Source organism: Dryobates pubescens, chromosome 8 (assembly GCF_014839835.1).
Source record: "Dryobates pubescens isolate bDryPub1 chromosome 8, bDryPub1.pri, whole genome shotgun sequence".
In the NCBI taxonomy this organism is placed as follows: Eukaryota; Metazoa; Chordata; class Aves; order Piciformes; family Picidae; genus Dryobates; species Dryobates pubescens.
The window spans coordinates 3,495,615-3,518,139 of NC_071619.1; the positions used below are offsets into that span (position 1 = coordinate 3,495,615).

Here is a 22,525-nt window from a genome sequence, read left to right on the forward strand (position 1 = left end):
GGCCCGGCACCCCCGCGGGGCGTGGGGCGGCGGCGAAACCCCCTCCCGCGCCGCCCGCCGCCCTCAGGCACCGAGCCGCGAGGGGCAGGGGGAGGCCGCCGGCGGCCTGCGGGGCCCGGGCCGGGCCGCGCTGAAGGGGCCGCGGCGCGCCGGCCGGGCCGGGCGGCGGAGGGGCCCTGCCCGGGGGATGCCCTGGGGGCGGCGGGGAGCCGGGCCGGCGGCAGCGGCGGGAGGGGAGCGGTGGCGGCGGGCAGGGCGAGGCCGTGGGCAGGAGGGGAATAGTGTCGGTGCTGCGGGGGAACCCTGCAGCCCCTAGCCATGGAGTCGCAGGTAGGGCGTGTGGGGTGGGGGGAACCCGAGGAGCTGTGAGTGCCACCCGCGGCGAGAAGCGTCGGAGGAAGGACCGCGCTGAGCCCCTGACAGGTGTCTCCACCGCAAGTGCCCTTAGGAAGCAGCTCGATGACCTAGAGACTTGGTGTTGGTTATTGCTGCTGTGATCTTCAGAGATGATGCTGGCAGAGCAAGCCCAGAAGTGGTTCCCAACTCACGTGCAAGTTACGGTCCTTCAAGCCAAAGGTCTGAAGCCAAAAGGTAAAAATGGCAGCAACGATGCCTACACCATCATACAGCTGGGCAAGGAGAAATACTCCACCTCAGTGGCTGAGAAGACCCTGGACCCTGTCTGGAAAGAAGAGGCCTCCTTTGAGCTCCCTGGATTACTCATGCAGGAGAATCCAGAAAAATACATCCTCTACCTGATTGTCATGCACAGGTCGCTGGTGGGGCTGGACAAGTTCTTGGGACAGGTGGCGATAAGTCTGAACGATATATTTGAAGACAAGCAAAGACGGAAAACAGAGTAAGTGATGGTTGGGGTTATTTCATTAGCATTTGTATTTTGCACCTCCACATGGGGAGGGTGGGAAGCAGTAGGCTTAACTGCCGGTGTACTTCGAAATTGAATTGGGATGTTTGTTTCTTCAGTGATGTGCTCAAAGCTCCTAACATATACAGTTATGTCACTGAGGCCTGACCTCTTTGAGAGGGTTTACTGTAATCACAGTGGTCGCCCTGAGCAGGGAAGGATTGTCAATAACATTGACATTCGTTGACAAATTCTTGTGGGCAACCTTACCTCGCTGCAGTCTGGTTTTCACCATCCTGCATGGAGCCGTGTCCCCATTCAACTCCTCCTCCAGTTTGAACCCTGTATGAGAGTAAGACTCCCTTGAAGCTTGGTACCATTCTCTTTAAAAATGTTTTCCTTCCACTGCTGCAACTAAGTGTCTTTGTACTTATGGTTTAGTGGTCAATGAACTGTAACTTAATGAAGGCTTCCCCCAGCCGCACGGTGATTTTCTGATCCTGATTAGGCTTAGGCCACAATCTGCAGGCTGCTCTCTGCAGCAGGCCTCAACAGAGAAGGCTGGAGAGAAATTGCTGCTGTTGCAGTAGCCTCCTTCATTACCTACGTAAGCCTCCATCAAATAAAATTTCAGGTTCCAGTAAATTCTGGCAATGGGAGGCCAAAAATAATTACTATTTTTTTCCTTAAAAAGCAATCACACAAATTCATTAGGCTGAACTCTAAATGTATCAAACTCTCTGAGTTTTTCAACTGAACAATTAAAATTCCTAGTTTTTCTAGTTAGGGCATGGCTACATGAAGGTATCTGGTACTGATGTAGTTTATTCTCCAAAAGGTATGGGAATAAACTGTAGGTGCAAGCATACAGTGGGAGTGACTGTGTATACATGATTTGGAGTTGGCTTAGCTGTGCTTGCCCTACAGAAGTAGTCTGAGACCAGCATGGAGATCTCCAGGCTATCTGTTCATAGGCAGTGGTGTCAGGGAGTGATGGGACTGGGGGGAATGGAGCAAAACTAGAAGTGAGTAGATTCAGATTGGGTGTTAGGAAGAAGTTGTTCCCCATGAGGGTGGTGAGACACTGGCACAGGTTGCCCACGGAGGTGGTGGAAGTGCCATCTGTGGAGGTTTTTGCGGCCAGGCTGGATGTGGCTGTGAGCAACCTGCTGTAGTGTGAGGTGTCCCTGCCCATGGCAGGGGGTGTGGAACTAAATGCTCCTTGAGGTCCCTTCCAACCCTAACAATTCGATGATTCTGTGAGCGCTGACAAACCTCTCTGCAGTGGTTCAGCAGTCCCTGCCCCAGGTGCCGCTCCTTTAGCACCTCAGCAATAGAGTAGGAAAGCTCCCATGCCCAAACCTCAGCTGTAAAAATGAAAGTGGTACTTCTTCTGTTAGTGATGGTAGGCCTGTGGTAAGATGCTAGGCTTCGCATCAAGATGATTAAGAGGCTGGCATTGTTTGTCTGTCATGCTCTGTGAGGTGTGAACCTCCAGCAGAGTGGGCAGTTGGAGACAGAAATCAGTACAGCTACACCAGCCACGTCTTGTTCATCAGACAATAGTTGCTGCAGAAACCATCTCAAAACCTAGTCCTGCTTATGTGCCATGGCTGAGGTTGAAGGAACACCAAAGACAAGTCAAAGTTTTCTTTGCCTTGGTGTTTGTGGGATTTTTGCACAGTAAATTTTGAGTGGAACAGTCTGTTCGCTAACCGTTCGATGGGAAAGAGCAGGTCCATGCCAAATCTCTTGTGGGTTCATAGTCTGTGAAAGTGTTAAGACTTTTTAATTGCTTATCTTTTAAGGACAAACCAGTTGCCTTGATGCAATACATAGTAATACCTGTAGCCTTAGGGTATTAATTTCTATTTACACTTGATTCTAGGAATTTCAGTGCTCTTTAGACATGAACCTTAACTATTTAATCATCAGTTGCAAGTCAATGGGCAGCTGCCTTAGTTTATACTAAGCTGCTCTACAGGAAAAAAACAAAAGGTGAATGAATGAAGTGAAAACAATATGTGTAGAAAGGTTTTGTAAATGTAAATAGGAATATGTATTCAGAAACTGGAGGCAAGTGTGTAAATAATGCATCTATTACTGTAACAAAACCTCTTTGAGGAACCAAACCAGGTTTAGCAAAAGTACTGTTTGGAGCCTTACGAAACTCTTGCAGAACTTTGTGAGGTAATTGCCAGAGTCCTTCTGATGGTTCCCCATTCATCTCTCTTCAGTGTTTCTATATGAAGTTGTGCTTAGCAGGGCTTCGTGGGGGGGTTCTTTATTTTCTCATTCCCTCTGAAGTGTGAGAGAAGAACTCGCACTACGACCGCTGCTGGATTTACCAAGGCTCCCCGAGAAAGTTGCGCGTTTCCGCGAGCTGTACAGCAGAAGATAGGGGCCTATGGGGAAATTGTTACGAAGCTTAACTCCTACTTGAAAGAGTTACTTGAGCATTTAAGGTTTAAAATCATATTAAAAGTCAATGGATGTTAGGCTTCTCAAGCTGACTTGTAAAAGTCTCCTAGAAGCGTAAAGGCGGCTGGTGGGATTTTTGGCAGCGCGCTCTCACTTACTCCAGATTTGAATTCGTGAGAGATGGGAGCCACTGCAAGTCCAGATTTCCTGTTGCTGCCTTAAGGTGCTTTGAAGCCTAGAGAAAGACCTTGTTGAAACTCACTTTTGAAAAGAAATAACTCAGAGTCCTTGAGCACCGAAATGTTTTTGAGAAGTTACCGTGGTTCTCTACTTGTCTGCCTGGGTGGAATGTGGCTGTGTTGCTGCCGTCTCCTTTAAGCATTGCTTGGAGATGTGAACGCAATATTTGTACGTCTGTCTTGGAGGAGGGCAGGCTTTCAAGAATACATTTGCAAATGTGATCTCAAACAAAACACTCTTTCTTTTTTTCCTTTTTGCCTTTTATTAAATCCTTTTTTTTTTGATACAAGATATTCTTAGTCCTGTGTTGGCAGTAAACTAAGGGTAATATATTTGGACCCGAAGACCTTCTAGCCGTAACTGTGGTGTGGGAACTGAGAAGCCCAGTGCCTTTCAAGACCAAGTCCAATGTCTTTATTACCAAAGCATTGTGATGCTTGAAAGCTGTATTCATTGTTTCAGAAACACTAATCTGTTTTATTAAGCAATGTTTTTACTTTCAAATATGTTCAACAGGCTTGTGGTGTTATTAAATCCAGAGTTATTTTCTTATGTTGATGTAACCTTAACATTTCTTGCTTTGTTTGGGGATGAATGAGATCCAGTTATTTGATGAAGTGTCTATTGGTAATATTTCTACTTTTTAATATATTTAATAGCTTCCTCTTTCCAACACAGCTGTACATATGGTGCTGTAAGAGACAGACTCAAGAGTCACCAGGGTATTGCAAAAAAGATATTTAATATTCTGCACAATGCTGAACCCTGTCAGCAATTCCCTAGTGCTTTTTTAGTTAAGAGGTATGAGAAGTGAAGGCTACCAGCTGATTCTGAATTCCTCAGAAGACCTTGGGGTGTGTGATGTTCAGCTTTTTGTGTATTTTTAAAGCAGTTGTTCTAATTTGGAAGAAAGAAGGGTGGGTTTTTTTCCAGTGATCTGCAGCTTCAGAAGCATTACATTACAGAAAAATAATTTTGGGTTTCTCTGTAGCTTTTTTTGTTACTTGTCACATCTTAAAAAAAAAAAAACAAACCAAAACACTACTCTCTGCAGTAAAGTTTCCAGGCAGAGGCCTCCTGATAGGATTTGTGCGCCTTGGCCTTCTAATAAACTTACTCTGGCACAGGGCTTAATGAAACAAAGCGGTGAATACTTACTGTAATTTGGTAGTGAAAATTCCGTCTGCTCCAGCATTCACTGTCCTCTCTCTTTCTTTCTGAAACTGGTGATTTATTTATTTTTTTTTTTAATTCTTCAGAGTGAGAACTCCTGGAACTGTTAGGTCCAGATGTAGCTCAGATGGTCCTTTCCAGAGCTTTCAGCCAAAGCGTCTGCAGGATCCTCGTTCAGTTTCTTTCCGTCTTGGTGCAAAAATGCCCATTGCGCTGGGCTGGCTCAAGTCGTGTCTCTGCCACCACTGCTGCACTTGGAAATGAACAAGCTCTTTTTACTACTCCTTTCTCCAGAGCTGAAAAACAAGGCTCCAGATGCCAAGAGATTTTCCTGAGTTTTTTTTTTAACAATAGTTCAGAAAGCTGGGGGGGGATGCTGCTTTACTGGGAGTGTATTTAGCTTGAGTTTTCAGATCTTGGATTTCTGACACAGCTTTTACTTCACGCAGTAAAATCTTGTGTGGTTTTAAATGCCTTCTGAGAAATACATGACAATGTTTCTTTTGTGGTCTGCTGTTGCAGAACAAACACACAACTTTTGCTCTTGCAGTTGTGAATGTAAATGATTAATGACTGTCTTGGAGTAAAGAATATTTCCATTTTGGTAAGAATCTCAGTACACTTAGGGTTGCCTTAATACTGCTGATGAGCCAAGAATGCATAGCATTATCCATTAGCATGGATTAAAACAATACTCATTGATTGGTATGACTTAATTTCCTCTAGTTTTTTACTTACTAGTATTTCTTAATGCTTGCTTGCTTTGTTCCCCCCCCCCCTCTGTGCTAAATGAACGCAGCAATTTCTAGTTACTAATTTCTAATAACTAATTTCTGTTAGCTTTTACTCTGATGTTACCTATTTAATCATCATTTGCTTCACCCTTGTTCCTAGTTCCACTCTGTTTATTGTCCATTCCTTTATAAACTTTCCTGGAGAGCTACTTTTGTAGTGATTTAAGATGCAACACCTGTCTGAAATGTCACAAATTTGAGGAGGGCAGGTGATAGAGTTGCTCATTCTTACAGAAATTTGGTTGAAGAGGACACCTTTGGTTTGTGACAATTTCTCTTCCCCTCTGTTTCCTCAACCATATATCCACACCCCCTCAGGCTGGAGCAGTGTTGTAAAAAATACATGCTGCTTTGACCATAACATAATGAAAGAATCTTGGCCTTATCTAACATGCTTCTCCCCTGCTTACATTGATCATATAAAACAGTCAAAACCAGCTTCTCAGCAACAAACAAGCAAAAAGAATTGACTGACCCTGATCAATAACCCTGTGTTGTAAGCACTTATTTAGTGCTGCTGAGACATGAAAATCATGTGGCTCCTGCCAAATAATAGTGATTTTTTAAAAAAAAATTGTGTTTTTTGGGCAGCCTTCCTCTTGGATATGTTTAGTGTCCCCTTTTTGACTGCCTCTGGCATGTCCTCTCTCTGTCACCTCTAGAACCATAAGTGAGAGGCAGGCGCTGGATTAGATGGCTTCAAATACAACTCCAATTATGAACGAGTAGATAAGTAGTAAATAGATACTGGGGTATGGACTCAATGCTTCTAAATTATTAGTGTCTTAAAATAAAAAATCTGCAGTACATAAAAATTTATAAATGTGAAGTTCCTGGGTCTGAATCTTTAGTTTAAACCAGAAAAAAAAGTGCATTTAGGTGATCAAATTCAATCGCCGTGGAAGTGACATGCTCTAACAGAAATTACCCAAGTGGCTAAAGTAAGAGAAAAACCTTTCCACTCCAGTTAGATGTGGGAAGATTAGCAGCTGAGAGATTTGCTAAAGGCACAGAGATTATGAGCATCCTGTAGGATCCATACGGATTTGTGCTGTTGCTTTTGTGGTACCACTCATTAAATTAAAAAAGGAAGTTTGTAGTGAGGAACAGAAGAGAAAGATGGTTATGGGGGGAAAGCAAAAAGTTGGGCCCAGTTGTATCTTAATGGGATTAGAGCAATACTGTCAAATTATCCAGCAGTGTTCCCAGCATTCACATTTCAGCAGCAAATGCAAGGACATCCTCTGAGTAAGTCACAATTCTGAGTCAGAGTCTGAGTGCCATATGGACTGAAGTGCTTCTCCATTTTCTGTGCACTCCCCCCACACTGAAGTAACTGGCCTTAATTCTCATACCTTTAGTTGTTTTATTTCTGAAATAAAAGTGTTCACACACAGTCTTCAGGCAAAATGCTAAGTAAGGTAAGACCACTTTAATTACTTTGATTCCAGTTGGTATTAGCTAACCTCTTAGTGAGGCTGTTGTGATATGTGTCAGTTTCCATATGTTTCGTGGTGCTGCAATGTCACTCTGAAATACTTATTTTTAAACTTTATTATTAAACTCTACTTTGTATATCTCAGTTGGCTTCCAGAAAGTAATAGCATTCATCTTTGTGGATGTCATCACTTATTTTAATAAATAATCCATTTTCTTCTTCATTTCCCTTCATACACGGGCCGAGTCTGTGCTCAGCTGCCTGCTTTATGCTTCCTACTTGCTGACTTTTGGTGTGGTATCTAAATGATTTGTCACAAAACATACTTCTGCATTTTTCCAAAGTGCATTTGCTGCTAATGAAAATGTTTGACAGTTCTGGGCTTTGGATGGTGGTTTTTATTCATTAGCTGTGGACATTTATGTTAGTGGGGTTTTGTGAAGCAAGCTTCTTCAGGGTATCTAGCTTGTAAATGGAAATCTAAGGTGAAGAATCATACAATTGTTAGGGTTGGAAGGACCTCAAGGATCATCTAGTTCTAGCCCCCCTGCCATGAGAGGGACCCCTGACATTAGATCGGAGCCACATCCAGTCTGTCCTTAAAAAGCCTCCAGGGATGAGGCTTCTACCACCTCCCTGGGCAACCTGTTCCAGTGTCTCACCACTCTCATGAGGAAGAACTTGTTCCTAACATCAATCTGAATCTACCCATTTCTAGTTTTGCTCCAGTCCCCCTAGTCCTGTCACTCCCTGACACCCTCAGAAGTCCCTCCCCAGCTTTCTTGTAGGCCCCCTTAAGATACTGGAAGTCCACAATTAGGTCTTCATGGAGCTTTCTCTTCTCCAGTCTGAATAACCCAAACTCTCTCAGTCTGTCCTCATAGGAGAGGTGCTCCAGCCCTCAGATTTTCCTTCCTGTGACAGCTAATGGATGTGTTCTCTTGATGGGATTTTGATGGTGTTTTGTAGGGGTAATGTTAGAAGTACCTGGTGGTGTAGAAAGTTTACCTCATTGCTGTGTAGTAGCTTAACGTTACTTAGCAGAGTAGGATGCTGATTTTACCTGTAAAATGAAGATTAGAAGCCTTGTGAATGCTGTGATGTGTCTTTTTGTTTGTTTGGGTTCCTTGGTTGGTTGGGTTGGGTGTTTTTTTGTGTAACTCCTTCCTTAATTTGTGAATTAAAAGCAAGATTTTGCAAAAAGAAATTAGGATGCAATCAGCAGAATGAAGACCAAGTGGTACATTTGAGAAGCAGCAAGATAAGTGGGGAAGTTCCTTTAGTCCTTTCAATCTTCAGCACTGGTTACAGATATCACAGCATCACCAAGGTTGGAAGAGACCTCAAAGATCATCAAGTCCAACCTGTCACCACAGACCTCATGACTAGACCATGGCACCAAGTGCCACATCCAATTCCCTCTTGACCACCTCCAGGGATGGTGACTCCACCACTTCCCTGGGCAGCGCATTCCAATGACAAATGACTCTCTCTGTGAAGAACTTTCTCCTCACCTCGAGCCTAAACTTCCCCTGGTGCAGCTTGAGACTGTGTCCCCTTGTTCTGGTGCTGGTTGCTAGAGAGAAGAGACCAACCCCTTCCTGGCTACAACCACCTTTCAGGTAGTTGTAGAGGGCAATGAGGTCACCCCTGAGCCTCCTTTTCTCCAGGCTAAACAATCCCAGCTCCCTCAGTGTCTCCTCACAGGGCAGCATCAGCTGTTGCCAGAAGAGAAACAAGATACTGGTTTCCAAATACTTGCTGAGTGCATGATGAAGGGTGCAAGGAAAATGGTATAGATAAGCAAAAGTGAGTTGAAAGACCAGGTTGATGGAGGGAAAAAATGAAATCAGTGAAAGGGGAGGAAGAGAACAGGTGAAGAAGTTATATTGAAAATATGTTTGTAGATCAAACTATTTGAATGGGATAGACAGAATTTTTTTTACTTGCTCATGTATCATAAGTTATTTCAGTTCTTTCACTCTTCCTGTCTGTTTACTAAGCTAAAGGATTCAGTACTGCTAATACTACACAATTCACTGTAATAGTATGCAGAAGATGGTTATTGTCTTTCTTAAAAACAAAGGAGTTTGCTTTTTTCCCCACCCCTAATTGGAGCTATGGCCAAAATTGAGTCATTTTGGCATGGTTAGAAAATAGCTGCGCCTCTGAAGATAGGGGGCTGAATTTTCAGGGCTGACTGGTCAGCAGGATTTTTCCTGTTCAGCTTTGAATGTTGATCTTCTCTTAAAAAAAAAAAAATTGTCAGCCTACAGAGTAGCAATTTACAGAATACTTACAAAACAAAAATGATCTGAAACCTGTGCAAGACAGGTGAAGCCCATTAGCACACTCAAAAACAGATGAGGAAGGGAACCAAAAACAAAAAAAGGCAAGCAAAGGTTTTTCTGATGGAAACCATAGGGGGAAAGTCAAAACTAGAGGCTGTGTGGAGGAGGTTGTCCTACAGGACATTTGAAGGCGAAAGCAAGAGGTATGAATGCAATTCAGAAGGCAGTGGGGCTTCTTTTGAAGTCGGGAAAATTTGCCAGGCTCTGTACAAGGTCTGTTTAAATAAAGACTGTCTGCAAGACTGGATGTAATATTTGGGTATTAAATAAAAGGGCATCTGCTCCCATAAAAGCCACCCTGTTTTGCTCCTCTATGTTATTGGCCATTTTCCTGCTTTGTGCAGGCTTTCTGTAGAAATAAGTTCGTGGCAGCCTGACAAATGGAGCATTTATTGTGGCAAAAAAAAAAAAGAGGAGAGTACCATAAACAAAACCAAAATAGCAAGTTTTACTGGCTTTTCTAATGCATTACTTTTGTTGGTTGTTTGGTTTTTTTTTTTTAATTGGCAGTGGTGCAAGTGGAATTTAGCATTTTAGGGCCCAAATGTTGTTATCTGAAAACAGTGGACTTCATTTTCCAGTTCTTTTTTCTATTACACACAGTGCTGGTTTTGCTATTTGTTGCTCACGCCCACGTGTTGTAGGAGCAGATTCTAATAAGAAACATTTACAGACTCAGTTGCCTCATTCATGTGCAGCTCCACACTGCCTGCATTTGTTCTCATCTGTTTAAAAAAAATAAAAATTATTATTTGCCTTTGAATTTGAAGAAAATCATGATTTGAGTCTGCTTCTCATATTGTCTTACTATGGGCTGAAGCATATGGAACCTTCGTTATAACTGAACCAAGATAAACTCTTCAAGGTAACAAAGAAACCTCCTTGAAATGCCTAATAAAATCAAATGTCTGTCTGTTATGCAAAGATGCTTCCCAGAAAGGGTAATTTGCCATTGGGATGTGCTGCCCAGGGAGGTGGTGGAGTCACCGTCCCTGGAAGCGTTCAAGAAAGGCTTGGATGTGGCACTTGAAGCCATGGTTTAGTTGTCAGGAGGAGTTGGGTAGCAGGTTGGGCTTAATGATCTCTGAGGTCTTTTCCAACCTGTCTGATTCTGTGATTTGATCCTATTTGATTTCTATTATTCAAATAGAAATTCCAACAAAGTCTAGAGGAACTTTTCTGGAGTAAAAAGTTTATGATTAAATTCTGTTGGAATCAGTGGGGCAACAAAGTTGGTGAAGGGTTTGGAACACAAGCCCTATGAGGAGAGACTGAGGGAGCTGGCCTTGCTTAGCCTGGAGAAGAGGAGACTCAGGGGTGACTTTATTGCTCTCTACAACTACCTGAAGGGGGGTTGTAGACAGGCAGAGGTTGGTCTCTTCTCCCAGGCAACCAGTACCAGAACAAGAGGACACAGTCTCAGGCTGCACCAGGGGAGGTTTAGGCTGGAGGTTAGGAGGAAGTTTTACACAGAGAGAGTGATTGCCCATTGGAATGGGCTGCCCGGGGAGGTGGTGGAGTCACCATCACTGCAGGTGTTCAGGAGGAGACTTGATAAGGTGCTTGGTGCCATGGTTTAGTTGATTAGGTGGTGTTGGATGATAGGTTGAACACGATGATCTTGAAGGTCTCTTCCAGCCTGGTCTGGTCTGGTCTGGTCTGGTCTATTCTAGTCTAGTCTAGTCTAGTCTATTCTATAGCGGTGTTTAACCTGGTCCCAGCACGTATGAGGTCCATTCCTTTATGCCATTCCATTACCTTCCTAGGGTAAGAAGAGTTCATTGGTGTTCTGAGCTGACCTTATTTTTAGTGACAGGTTCTTCAAGGTCTGCTTTGCAAACAAATGTGCAGGCTGCTAAGGCAGTGTATTGGAATTCTCCTTCAAACCTGGTGAGGGTCAGAACAGTACCCGGAGGTATGCCATCAGCAGGTGAGTACTGGTAGTGAGTGACAGAGTAGTTGTCCAAGAATGTCAACAATTTAGTTAAGTTTTAAAAGAAAAGGCGTCTTCCATGCAGCAAAAGCTTAAAAATTTGTGTCTTGATATTCTAAACCAAGTTAGTGAGCCTCACACATCAATTTAATGCTTTGGTAATTCCTAAGTAGAAGCATATGAAAATTTAGCAATCTTATCATAGAGGCAGTATTAATGTAGGAGAGGAGGGAAAGAGGGAGAAGGAGAATGTTTTCTTGCAGTATAGCCTGAGCCATTACATTTGAATGTCAAAAATGGAGATCCTCTCTGCCTATCAAGCTTCTTAAAACACTCATAAGCCTTATTTATATTTATATTTCTGTTTAGTGTCTATCTAAGGAATCCTGAGAGGACTTTCTTGCTTTCAAGGCGGGTTTTTTTTGGTTTGGGGTTTGTTGTCTGCTTTGGTTTGGGAACTTTTTTCTGCACAGGCAAGATCTGTCTGAGCAAGGGTTTCCTCATTATGGTTCTGTATTGCTTGTTTGTTTGTTTGTTTGTTTTTAAGAGAATTTCTTCCAAAGAAGCATTGTAAAGAAAGTAGGCTATCTTGTCTTCCAGTTTCTGTGATGTTCTATATCACAAAAATATTTACACTTGCTTCTGCTGTGTGTTTTCTGTACTGACTCTGTAGATGACTTGAAGTGTTTCTGGAATCAGTTACCAAGAAGTGAAATGTTATTAACTGGAAGGAAAAACGATCCATCTTCTTCAGACACATAACATAGGTTTTGCTTTTCATTTAAAGTACATAAATGAAGTTACCTCACAACAGAAGAAAACCTTTCTTCCTAATAGTTTCATTCTGGATCTGCTGATCTGGATTCATGTTGTTCAGTGCCAGGACAGAGAAGATGTGATGCTTCTTAATTATTCTGATCTGGTACGGGACATAAAACCTTTTGGACATCACAAAGCAACAACAGAAACAGCAACAGAACCCCATGCATAATTCTCTTTATCCTTTTATTATTTCTTTGTCAGGTCACTTACAGAAGTATCTTCTCAACTCAAAACATAGTATCTCTGCCTAAAAATTTGACTTCAGCTGTCACCTTCAAAAACTTTGTATGAAATCTGAAAGGGAATTGAGGGTTATTTTTCCCTTTCTGACCTTGTTTGCTATATTTGGCATTATTGAATCATTTATGTATAACTGCCTAATCAATTTTGCATCTCTGCTGAGAGGCAATTTAATCGCTTACTCTCCAGTTCAAAAGTTACTTCATCATGGTAGTGCACTGTAATGCTGGTATGTGAGGCATGCACTTCTGACGGTGGGGTTTGAGCACTTCTTTGGAGATGGAGGATCTGAAATGTGTCCTTGAGTCATTCTGAAATAGCAGAAGGCTACTGTTGTTGGTGTGGAGAAAGGACTGTTGATCATTCATTATGGTGAAGCTGTGGAGGGAAGACAGAGCCATCATTCTGCAGATGCTCCCATGGGACTGAGGATCGCATTAGGCAATCCAAGTGTCATACTGATAATGACAAAGCCTTTGCTGGCCCTAGCAAAGAAGCACACTTGGCTTTTTGGAACAGGTGCTCACACCTTTGATATCTTTTCATGGAGTGAGTGTTTATGTTATGGTTCCAAAGTTTCCAAAGTGGAAATATTTCTCAAGTTAATCCTACTAGTGACCTGCAACAGGGATGGCTGTTAGGTGCACCTACGTGCTCGCAACTCTACCACTGGTGCTTGTGCAGTCACCAGCAACATCAGCAGGGGCTGCAGTTGCAGAACTGAAATGGTGCTTGACTGCTCAGTGGTCTCAGATGTTTATTTCTTCATCAACACTAATGCAGTTGACATAAATCTTAATGCTTTGAAGGAATGGACAGAGGGAAAAGATGCTAGTGTATAAACCTGAGCAAAATCAAAGGAGAAAGGTTACTACATGAACTATTTGCCACATATTATGCATCTGAGTGATACACATCACTGCTAAATAAAGGGCACTTGAAAAATACCAAGTGCCCTTTTAAATAGCAAAAGGAAATATATTTGCATTTACAATTAACATTAGATACAGATCCTGCCTTGTAGACAAATGTGAGCCTGTTAGCTTTGATGAAGTTTAATAAGCTTCCACAGAGTTGATGTTCAGTTTCCCAAACAGATGAATGCTGCATAATTCTTACATTTTCTCTTCAAAACCAAATATAGGCACACAAAGAAAGTATTTCAGTACAGGAATGTTTTAATTGTTGGTATGGAATTTGGTTTTCAAATTTTTAATGATACCAGCCAGATTTTATTAACCATCTAACCAGACTTTAATGACTGACCTCCAGGAAACACAACTTAACTTGCTCTTTTTCTCCTTCAAGGTGGTTTCACCTAGAGTCCAAGCAAGGGAAGAGAACTAAAGACAGAGGAGAAATAAAGGTCAATATTCAGTTTATGAGGAATAATATGACAGCAAGCATGTTTGACTTGTCAATGAAGGACAAAACCAAATCTCCTTTTGCTAAGCTAAAAGACAAAATGAAGGGTCGAAAGCCTGATGGGACGTTTTTGGATACATCCTCTGCAATCATCCCAAGTACTCACATACCCGATGCAAACGTAGAGCTCTGTAGTGGTGAAGTACAAATGAAATCAAAACCAAAAAAACCTTTCCTCTTGGGACCTCAGAGGCTCTCCTCAGCTCATTCAATGTCAGACTTAACAGGAACTCATGTCTCCTCAGACAAAATGAAGTCCAGCACAGTTGGCTACTCTCATCTCTTCAGGCGTCAGCTAGAATCTTTTGGTTCGGTTGATGAAGGTGGTAAGTAAAACTCCTGACCATTATAATTGCAGCTCACTGCTATTAGAGCATTCAAACCCCGCCCCGTGTTTCTTTAGTTTATAAAGCAATTACAGGGCCAAAAAGTTAAGAAGTTACTGCTTATTTTTTTTCCCCACTTAGTTGCTGGTAGCTTATAATTGCCCCCTCTGAGCATAAGAAATAACTTACAGTGGTGTGGTAACTTAACATTTCTATTTAACATTTTTATTCTTGTGTCCTTATTTTAGAGTATGTTCTATTGAACCCATGCATTCTGAAGGGAACTCTAGGCAAAACAGCATCTTGTGAAAACTCAGAAGTTTAAAAAGTTGAAAACTGTCAGCAAAGTTCTAAACTTGATTTATACAGAGAGCTGAAAACGCTCTGCATTGTTCATCGTGCAGCAGTAGACTGCTGCCTGTTTCTGGAATGGCACGCTAGTCACAGCTGTCATCTTTAGGAACTTTTCACCCAGGAAACAAAAATTTGCTGTAGTATCTATCCATAAACAGTTCTGGACCCCAAAGTCAAGGCCACAGCAGTTAATTTTTGTTTCAATAGCTTAGTTACTCAGCAGCGTTTTGAGGGGGGACTCAACTGCAAAGCTTGCAGAGCTGAGCTGCAGCGGGTTGTCTGCACGCCATGAGCTATGGGTGCAGTGTCTCGTTGATGATATACTAACGACAGATTGTTTGCAGGGGGTCTAAAATCTCCACATAGAAGGACATTAAGTGTTGATACTTCTAAAATGAGCCAGCTTGACAGCACAGTTGATGGAGCTGCACTTGAAGCACAAAATGACCCATTTACCAACGTGAGTGCTTCGTTACCCCAGAAATTTGCTACACTGCCAAGACAGAAGAATCCGTTTGAAGAGAGCCCAGCCACATGGGATCCAAACGTAGGTCTCTTTTCCAAACCTGTCGACATCAGAAAAGAAACTAAGAAAGAGAAGAAAGAGAAAGTTAGTCTTTTTGAAAGAGTGACTGGCAAAAAAGATAGCAAGAGGTCAGATAAACTCAGCAATGGGGGATCAGAGAGCTCTACTGACTTGAAATCGCCTGGTGCGCTCGGTGAGACTCATCAGGAGAGTTTTGATTACGAGTCGACTAATCCGTTTCTGACAAACTTCAAGCCTACAAGCATGTTACCATCTTCAAGGTAGGCTTTTGCTCTATTTCCATCTACTATCTTGAACATGTTATATAAATGAAAATGTGAAGCACTGGGGAGCACAATCTTTGTATCATTGCTTATCTGTTTCTAAGTAAAAGTTACGAGCTTTATGTGTAGTTTGATCTTTCCCTACTTCATTTGGGAGTGACATTTGTATTATTAATATGTGCTGTGGATGTTCTTGGGTATTTGGGTTTCAGGAGGACCTTTTATTTTGTGCTTCAGAATGGGCTCTTCCTGACAGTCTTCTGCTTTCATTGAAATTTTTGCTAATTATTACCATGCCCTAAGTCAAGTTTTTGAGGGGAGGGGCTCAAGTTTACAGGCCAGATGAAACAGAATGAATAAAAAGTTGCAAGAAATGTGACTAATGGAAACAAATCCTATAGATGTCATCATCCTGGGGGGGTGGAATGGATTTAGATTTCATATGTTGAATCACTAGAGTTGAATAGCTCCCTCTCTGGAGATATTAAAAACCTGCCTGGATGCGTTCCTGTGTAATCTGGTGTAGGTGATCCTGCTCTGCAAGGGGGGTTGGACTGGATGAGCTTTCAAGGTCCCTTCCAGCCCCTGGAACTCTGTGATTCTGTGAAAACTGATCTGTTTCTAAATGGCAGCACCCACCTGGGCACCTACCATGAATTCTCTAACCATTGAATTCACTGAGCTCGCTGCACCTTTGCTGAGCTCCTGTATATTGAAGCTGTTGCACGAGGCAGCACTTAGTGCTGAGCAGAGTGAATTAAGTTACAGGGACTGATAAGAAACTTTGATTTAAATAATTCATTTATATATATATATGCATATGTAATTTTTGGCTATCCTCACTGAACTCATTTTCCTTGAAGAAAAAAAAAAAAAGAGGTATCCTACATCTGGCTTTTTTTTTTTCCAGAGAGGAAAATATACACACACACACATACTGTTCCAAACAGATAACTATAATTTCCTAAATTGCATTCATTTACATTCTCCCTTTTTTCCCCCCTGTATATAAATGCCAGAAATTAACAGTCCAAGAACAGTCTCTCTTTTTTTTTCCCAAGGTAATGATTCATTTCTATTAAATGACTTAAATTCGTTATGAATTTAATTTGACATTAAAGTGGAGTTCCAAGGTGGTGAAATAAATCATTATTTAAAGTGGAAAACATGGTTCTAACAAATTTGCTTTACCCCTGCCTGTTAATTTCTTAGTTAATGACATGGTAAAAAATAAAATGCATTGTTGTCTTGCTCTTTAAGATTTTAGAACAGGTTGGTCTTTCCTATGCCAGCTCAGATTTATTCCTAGGTTAGAATCCCTGCACTCCTGATTTAAACTTACAATTTTCTCGACAAAACTACTGATGTGGATTAGGTAAATGAACTGAAATGGAACTGCTAGGGAAAAGATTCAGTTGCTAGAAGCTCTCACAGGCTTCAATGCATCGTCTTCTCAGAGTCTTCTATGAGTCAAGTCAGATCCCAGTGTCTTAAATAACATGTTTACAGGCAGTGTCTTAGAATATTATTTATTCAATAAAGGATTTCTTTAGATTAGAGTAAGGTTAGGATATAGCTTGCTTTGTCAGAAGTTAAACTTCCATTTAAATAAGCTCCTTTAAAGAGAAGTAATTTAAATAACAATTAAAATTACATAGCATTTATATTTTTTTAAATGAAAAAATGTATTCAGGCAGATGCCAGCTATAAGTAGTGAAATCTTTTTGAAGTTCTTGAATGCAGCAGATCTTGATAAATATAAATCTTTAACAGTAATCACGACAGACTTTTTTTCCTCCCTTTATTTTGTAATTAAAAAGCTCATCACAGTGCCCATTCAGAAGGACTGTAGTCATTTGTTCCTCTTCATTGTATGAGTCTCTTTTACTAGTTCTTGACTTTTATGTAAACAGAAACTTTTGATAAGACAAACACATAGTCTGTTATTTTCAAAATGCAGAAAAGAGTAAACATTGTGACCTTCTCTGTAAGACAGCTGTTAGGGAATAATACCTAGTAACAAGTGATAGGAGAAGCAAAAATGGCCTCAAGTTGCAGGAGGGGAGGCTTAGATATTAGAACAAAGTTCTTCACTGAAAAGGTTCTCAAACACTGCAATGGCCCCAGGAGGTGGTTGAATCACCATCCCTGGAGGTGTTTAAAAGAGGAAGAGACTGGTGCTGAGGGACATGGTTTGGCACCAGCCTTGGCAGGTAACAGTTAGACATGATGATCTTAAAGGTCTTTACTGAAGCAGTTCTGTGTTTCTAGCATGCAATAATTCTAGCAGCTCTCAATTTTTGTACATTTCAGCATGATGTTCATTTCAACATGATGTTCTGTGAGAATCTCTTAGAATAAGTTCACTTTCTTTCAAGTGTGTCTCATGGACAGTGATTTTCTTTTGAAGTAGAAACTAATACAAAATGTGCATATTTAATAAGTATACAGTGTAAGTTTACCTTTTATCTCCAGAGGATTTGTTAGAATAGAATCCATTTTCTGTTTTTCAAACTAGTAATACTGTGAAGAAAGAATTGTGTAAATCTGTGGGCACAAAGTAATTGAGGTTGAGTAATAAATTCAGTATGCAGAAAGCATACACAGAGAATTTAGATTTTGAGTTCCTTTGTATTTACTCAACATGCTAGTAAATTCTTTTTTGTGGAAACTATTTCCACAAGTAAACCAGCCTCTACTATCATTGAATGTTCTGGGTTGGAAGGGACCTGCAGAGGTCATCTAGTCCAGCCTCCTCTGCTGTCAGCAGGGACATCCTCAACTAGATGAGGTTGCCCAGAGCCTTGTCAAGCCTCACCTTGAATATCTCCAGGGATGGGGCCTCAATTAGCTTCATGGACAGCCTGTTCTAGTGTTCCACTGCCCTCATGGTAAAGAACTTGTTCTCAACATCCAATCTAAATCTGCTCTTCTCTAGTCTTTCTATTAAGGGGTATGTGCAAAATGCATGTTCCAGTGCAGATCAGGAGCCTGCTTTGCAGGTGGATCTCCCTTTTAACCGACTTAGCTAAACTCTTGTTCAAATGGATGGAACAGTCCTGGGGCTTGAGAGTTGCATTCCTGTCTGATGCAACTCAACTGGAAGAGGTATTGCAAAAGCACACTGTAGCCTCAGAAGGGTGTTTAGTCCATAGCACCAGGCTGGAAATTGTGCAAAGTGGAAGAAAAAAAAGCTCCACAGCAATCCTCTTCCCCCACCCTCCAAGAAAATGACCTCACCCCACTCCTTCATGTGCAGAGTGTGAAGGTCAGGTTCTTAGCACCAGTGCACATGTGTCTCTAAAGTTAATGGGAAGCTTTTCAGTGGCTTTGGTGAGGCTTTGAGTCAGGCTTTAGTCCATCCTAATTGATTGTTGGTAATGTTGATTGAGCAGTAGTGATGTGCAGGACATCACTAACTGCCTCCTAGATGAGTTGCAGATCAGAGTTGCTCTGTAGCCCTTCACCCAAGCAATCATTAAGTCCTAACTGGCTGTATGCATGCTCTGTCACTAATTACTCTTATTTATTAATTGAAATAGTGGAGAGGCATAAATCTTTCAGTTGCTGATACAGGAAAAAATAGTAGTGGCTCAGCAGTTTTCAGGACCCTTTTTTTTCTTAAAAGCAAGAAAAATCCCAGGATTGTTTGCAAATTGTTATTTATTTTTATTACTAGTGGTTCTTTTTTATTTCAAGGAGGTTTGAGAAGGATGTTGGACAAGCAAAACAAGACCTTCTTGGTTTGTGTATAATGCTAGATGTCAGGAAATCACAAACTGTGGACCTCTAATTTCTATTAATCTCAGCTCTGGCAAAAGCTTGCTCTGTGGTTTTGGCTGAACCACTTAAGTCTCCCTGCTCCTGATCTGTAAAATGGGAATGATGTTTTCTTACCTCTTGAAAATCCTGAGTGGATAAATTAGTATTAAGACTGTTACAGCTATGGTATCACAGTTTTAGATAAGTGTTAAGATTGGGGAAGTGTTATTGTCTGCTGCAGATGTAATGCAGCTATTTATGAGCGGATTTCTTGACAATATCAAAATGCTATCATAGTAAAACAAGAAGCACTGCTTTTGTAAATACCACAAAATCTCTTAGTTTCAGAGGGTTTCCATCATGCAGCCAGTGAAACAAATTAAAGCATACAGTACATCTGGTATTTTAGCCAGCATTTACCAGTAGAAGTTTTGTCTTGGTACTTCCTAACCTACTGCTTTGAAACTTTTACCTAATGTTGTGTTAAATGGCTTTCATTCTTAGCAATTACTGCTCTCCTCCTGGCTCTCTGGAGGCTAATTTGCAGTTGGGAGCCACGTGGATTTGTGTATTATCACACAAATCTTAACTGTGTGTTGAACACAGTTAAAGAAATGAAGGGTGCTCCTGGCAAACAAAGATTGTTTTGTGCTGTGCCCAAGCCTTGTGCATCCTTTCTCTGCAATTGTTTGTGTTTGGGAGAATACACTACAGTAGGCTAATAAACTGATGTGAAAATTTCTCAATTTACACCACTTGACAAGTGCTAAAAGAAAAGCATCTTTAATTTTAATGTGTTATTAGGACCTTTTTAGAGAGATTGTACAAGTCATTAACAAGGTCCTCCGAGACAGGAGACAGGTAATTAACAAGACCTACAGAAAGAGAGTTTAGGTAATTAACAAGATCTTAGGCACTGGACACAGGGAAACAAATAGTCCAATATTTAAAGCTGACAGGTTGTTACTAGCCTGATCAAATTCCAGATCTGGAAACTGAATTGATAGGTGTTTGGGAGATTTCTAAGAAGCCTTCTATGGATAATAGCCTAGACACAAACAATCTGAGTGTGTGTCTGTGTCTGCATGGCTGTATACAGGGAGCCATGCATTAAAAAAACCTTTTAATGTAGCACTTTCATGACCTAAGTATTGTTCAAGGAGATAAAGCTTGTACCTACATGCTAGTTACACATTGCCTCTAGCAATAAATATGGAATCACAGAATTGTTAATGTTGGAGAAGACCTCATTGAATCCAACCCTTAACCTAACCCTGCCAAGTCCACCACCAAACCAGGTCCCGCAGTGCCACATCTAAGAAACGTGGAATAGTGGAGGGGAAAGGAATGTGGCTTAGGAGGATTCATTGTAATAGTTATGAATAATGCTCATATTTATAACATTAGTTAGGTATCATTTCATTTTTGCTCTGTGTTGCTTTACTGCTTCAGCCTTTTTTGTGGCCTGTAACTCAAAAAAGCCCAACCCAAGCCAGCCCTTAAGCACATCTCCTGTGCATCTTGCTCCTTTGTCTGTCATTCCTGAATCTGGTTATTTTCTTCAGTCTCTCTCCCCCATGCTGTCATCACACGTAGCCATCAGAGCTGTCTGCCATTCCAGTGCTGCCTGCTCCAGACAAATCACTGCCTGCAGATTTATCTTTCCCAGTGGATGCAGTGTTTGAAATAAGCAATGTTGAAATAAGCAATTTTGATGCGTTTGTTATTAGAGTTGGGAAAAAACCAAACAAGGGAGTTGCCCTGAAACCATGAGGCTCTTGATAACTGAGATGTGCTCAGATCACATGGAGCTGTTGAGTCCAAAGAGCAGCTGATGCCTGTTACATTTCAGCAGATATTAAACTTTTGTATGGGTGGGGGGTCAATGAGTTAGAAAAGCAGCTTTTATGAAATCATGGTGTCCCTCTGCCTTGCTGCCTTACTGCTTGTCAGTTGAGCTGTGTCGGTAGAGCAGCTGCCTGGCTGTGGTCAACAGCAGTGGTGAAGTAAAACCTGTTAGCTGAAACCACAATGAAGATAAGGTATTAGTGCAATGCTTTCAACATTGTCAAAGCTAAGTGACTTAAATGTTTTCACTCTCACCTGTTAACATATGCTGTACCAGATTCATGTAGCTGCTGGCCACAGCTCCATCAGAGTGAATCCCAGAAGCTGCCTGCTCAGAGCAAAGGGTTCTAATGGATGAATATCTCTTTACCAAGTACAGAACAAGTACAGAACAAGAGGGCACAGTCTTAAGCTGTGCCAGGGGAGGTTTAGGCTGGATGTTAGGAAGAAGTTCTTCCCAGAATGAGAGATTGGCCATTGGGATGTGCTGCCCAGGGAGGTGGTGGAGTCACCATCACTGGAGGTGTTTAGGAAGAAACTGGATGGGGTGCTTGGTGCCATGGTTTAGTTGATTAGATGGTGTTGGGTGATAGGTTGGACTTGATGATCTCAAAGGTCTTTTCCAACCTGATTAATTCTATTCATCCTTCTCCAGTGTACAGTTAATTTTTGTATGCCCAGTTCAGAAATGTTGATCTCTAACAACTCTTACTCTGCTTGCTGGGGTAATAAAATCTCTTGCAGCACTTCAATGTCCATGTAGGTTCAGTTAGTCAAAAAATGACATCAGGTGAGTGATGCTATTTGGGGAATTTTATTTCCCTTGTCAGTATTAGCATGTCTCATTTTAAGAGCAGGCTACTTCTGCATTGCTTTTCTTGAAATGAAAGGACTTTGTCCAGTTCTCTATTTAAATCTGACTATACTTGTCTCTAGTCAACTGTGATTATAGTCTAGGTAGAATATCAGTAGGCTATGACAAAGAATTAATTAATTTGTTTCTTAATCTAGTGTGGCAAAGCTGTCAGTAGAACATCATTGCAACCAAACAGATGTATTTAGGAGTATGTGATTGGTAATGGGGAAGAATAAACCAAGCAGAAGCCCTGCAAAGATTTTTAGCTTGTCCTGCCGGGACTGTTGTTATCATCTGATCCAGGAAGATCACTGCATGTGATGACAGAGCAATGAAACCTTCTGCAAAGCTACTACAAAGCAGTGGTCACAGTATTTGGGATATTTCCAGGGTGCTTTGGAGCAATCAGTTCCTGGAGAGATACTGTAGAAATGCTTAGTATTTATCTTGAGTTTTGCAGACTCTTCACAAGCAATCACTTACTCCTAATTAGTTGTCTGTTTTAGCAGCATTGTTTTGGAAGTTCATCCTGCTGGCTGCATGACAAGATTACTTTTTAAGCTTTCATTGTCTGCTGGTGCACATTAGGGCATGTGAAATCTCTTTTTTTTTTTGAGTGGATGCATGAGGCTTATTATCTATCCCAAGGGGGCAATGCACTGCCTCTTCTATTTTCTTTTTCTTTTGATTTTTTAACAATTAAATAGTTACATCCAGTTTCTTTATATGAAATGCAGAAGCCAGGTAAAATTGATGAACTCTTTTACTGTTGCGGGTTTTGTGGTGTTGGTTTGGGTTTCCCCCCTCCCCCCTTTCATCATAAGTACTAACAATTAGTGCTAGTTTTTTTTAAGCATTCTAAAATGG

General features: G+C 41.4%; 1 protein-coding gene across 1 annotated transcript in view; it reads left to right on the forward strand.

Moving 5' to 3' along the window:
• The first annotated feature begins 243 nt into the window (after positions 1-243).
• The window catches only part of RAB11FIP2 (RAB11 family interacting protein 2), a 38,360-nt gene continuing 16,078 nt past the window's right edge, over positions 244-22,525 (forward strand). Inside the window, exons 1-3 of the mRNA XM_009909422.2 lie at positions 244-859; positions 13,586-14,028; positions 14,727-15,189. Of these exons, the coding sequence (XP_009907724.2) occupies positions 507-859; positions 13,586-14,028; positions 14,727-15,189 (1,259 nt within the window). The 5' untranslated portion in view covers positions 244-506. The remainder of the gene's footprint in view (positions 860-13,585; positions 14,029-14,726; positions 15,190-22,525) is intronic.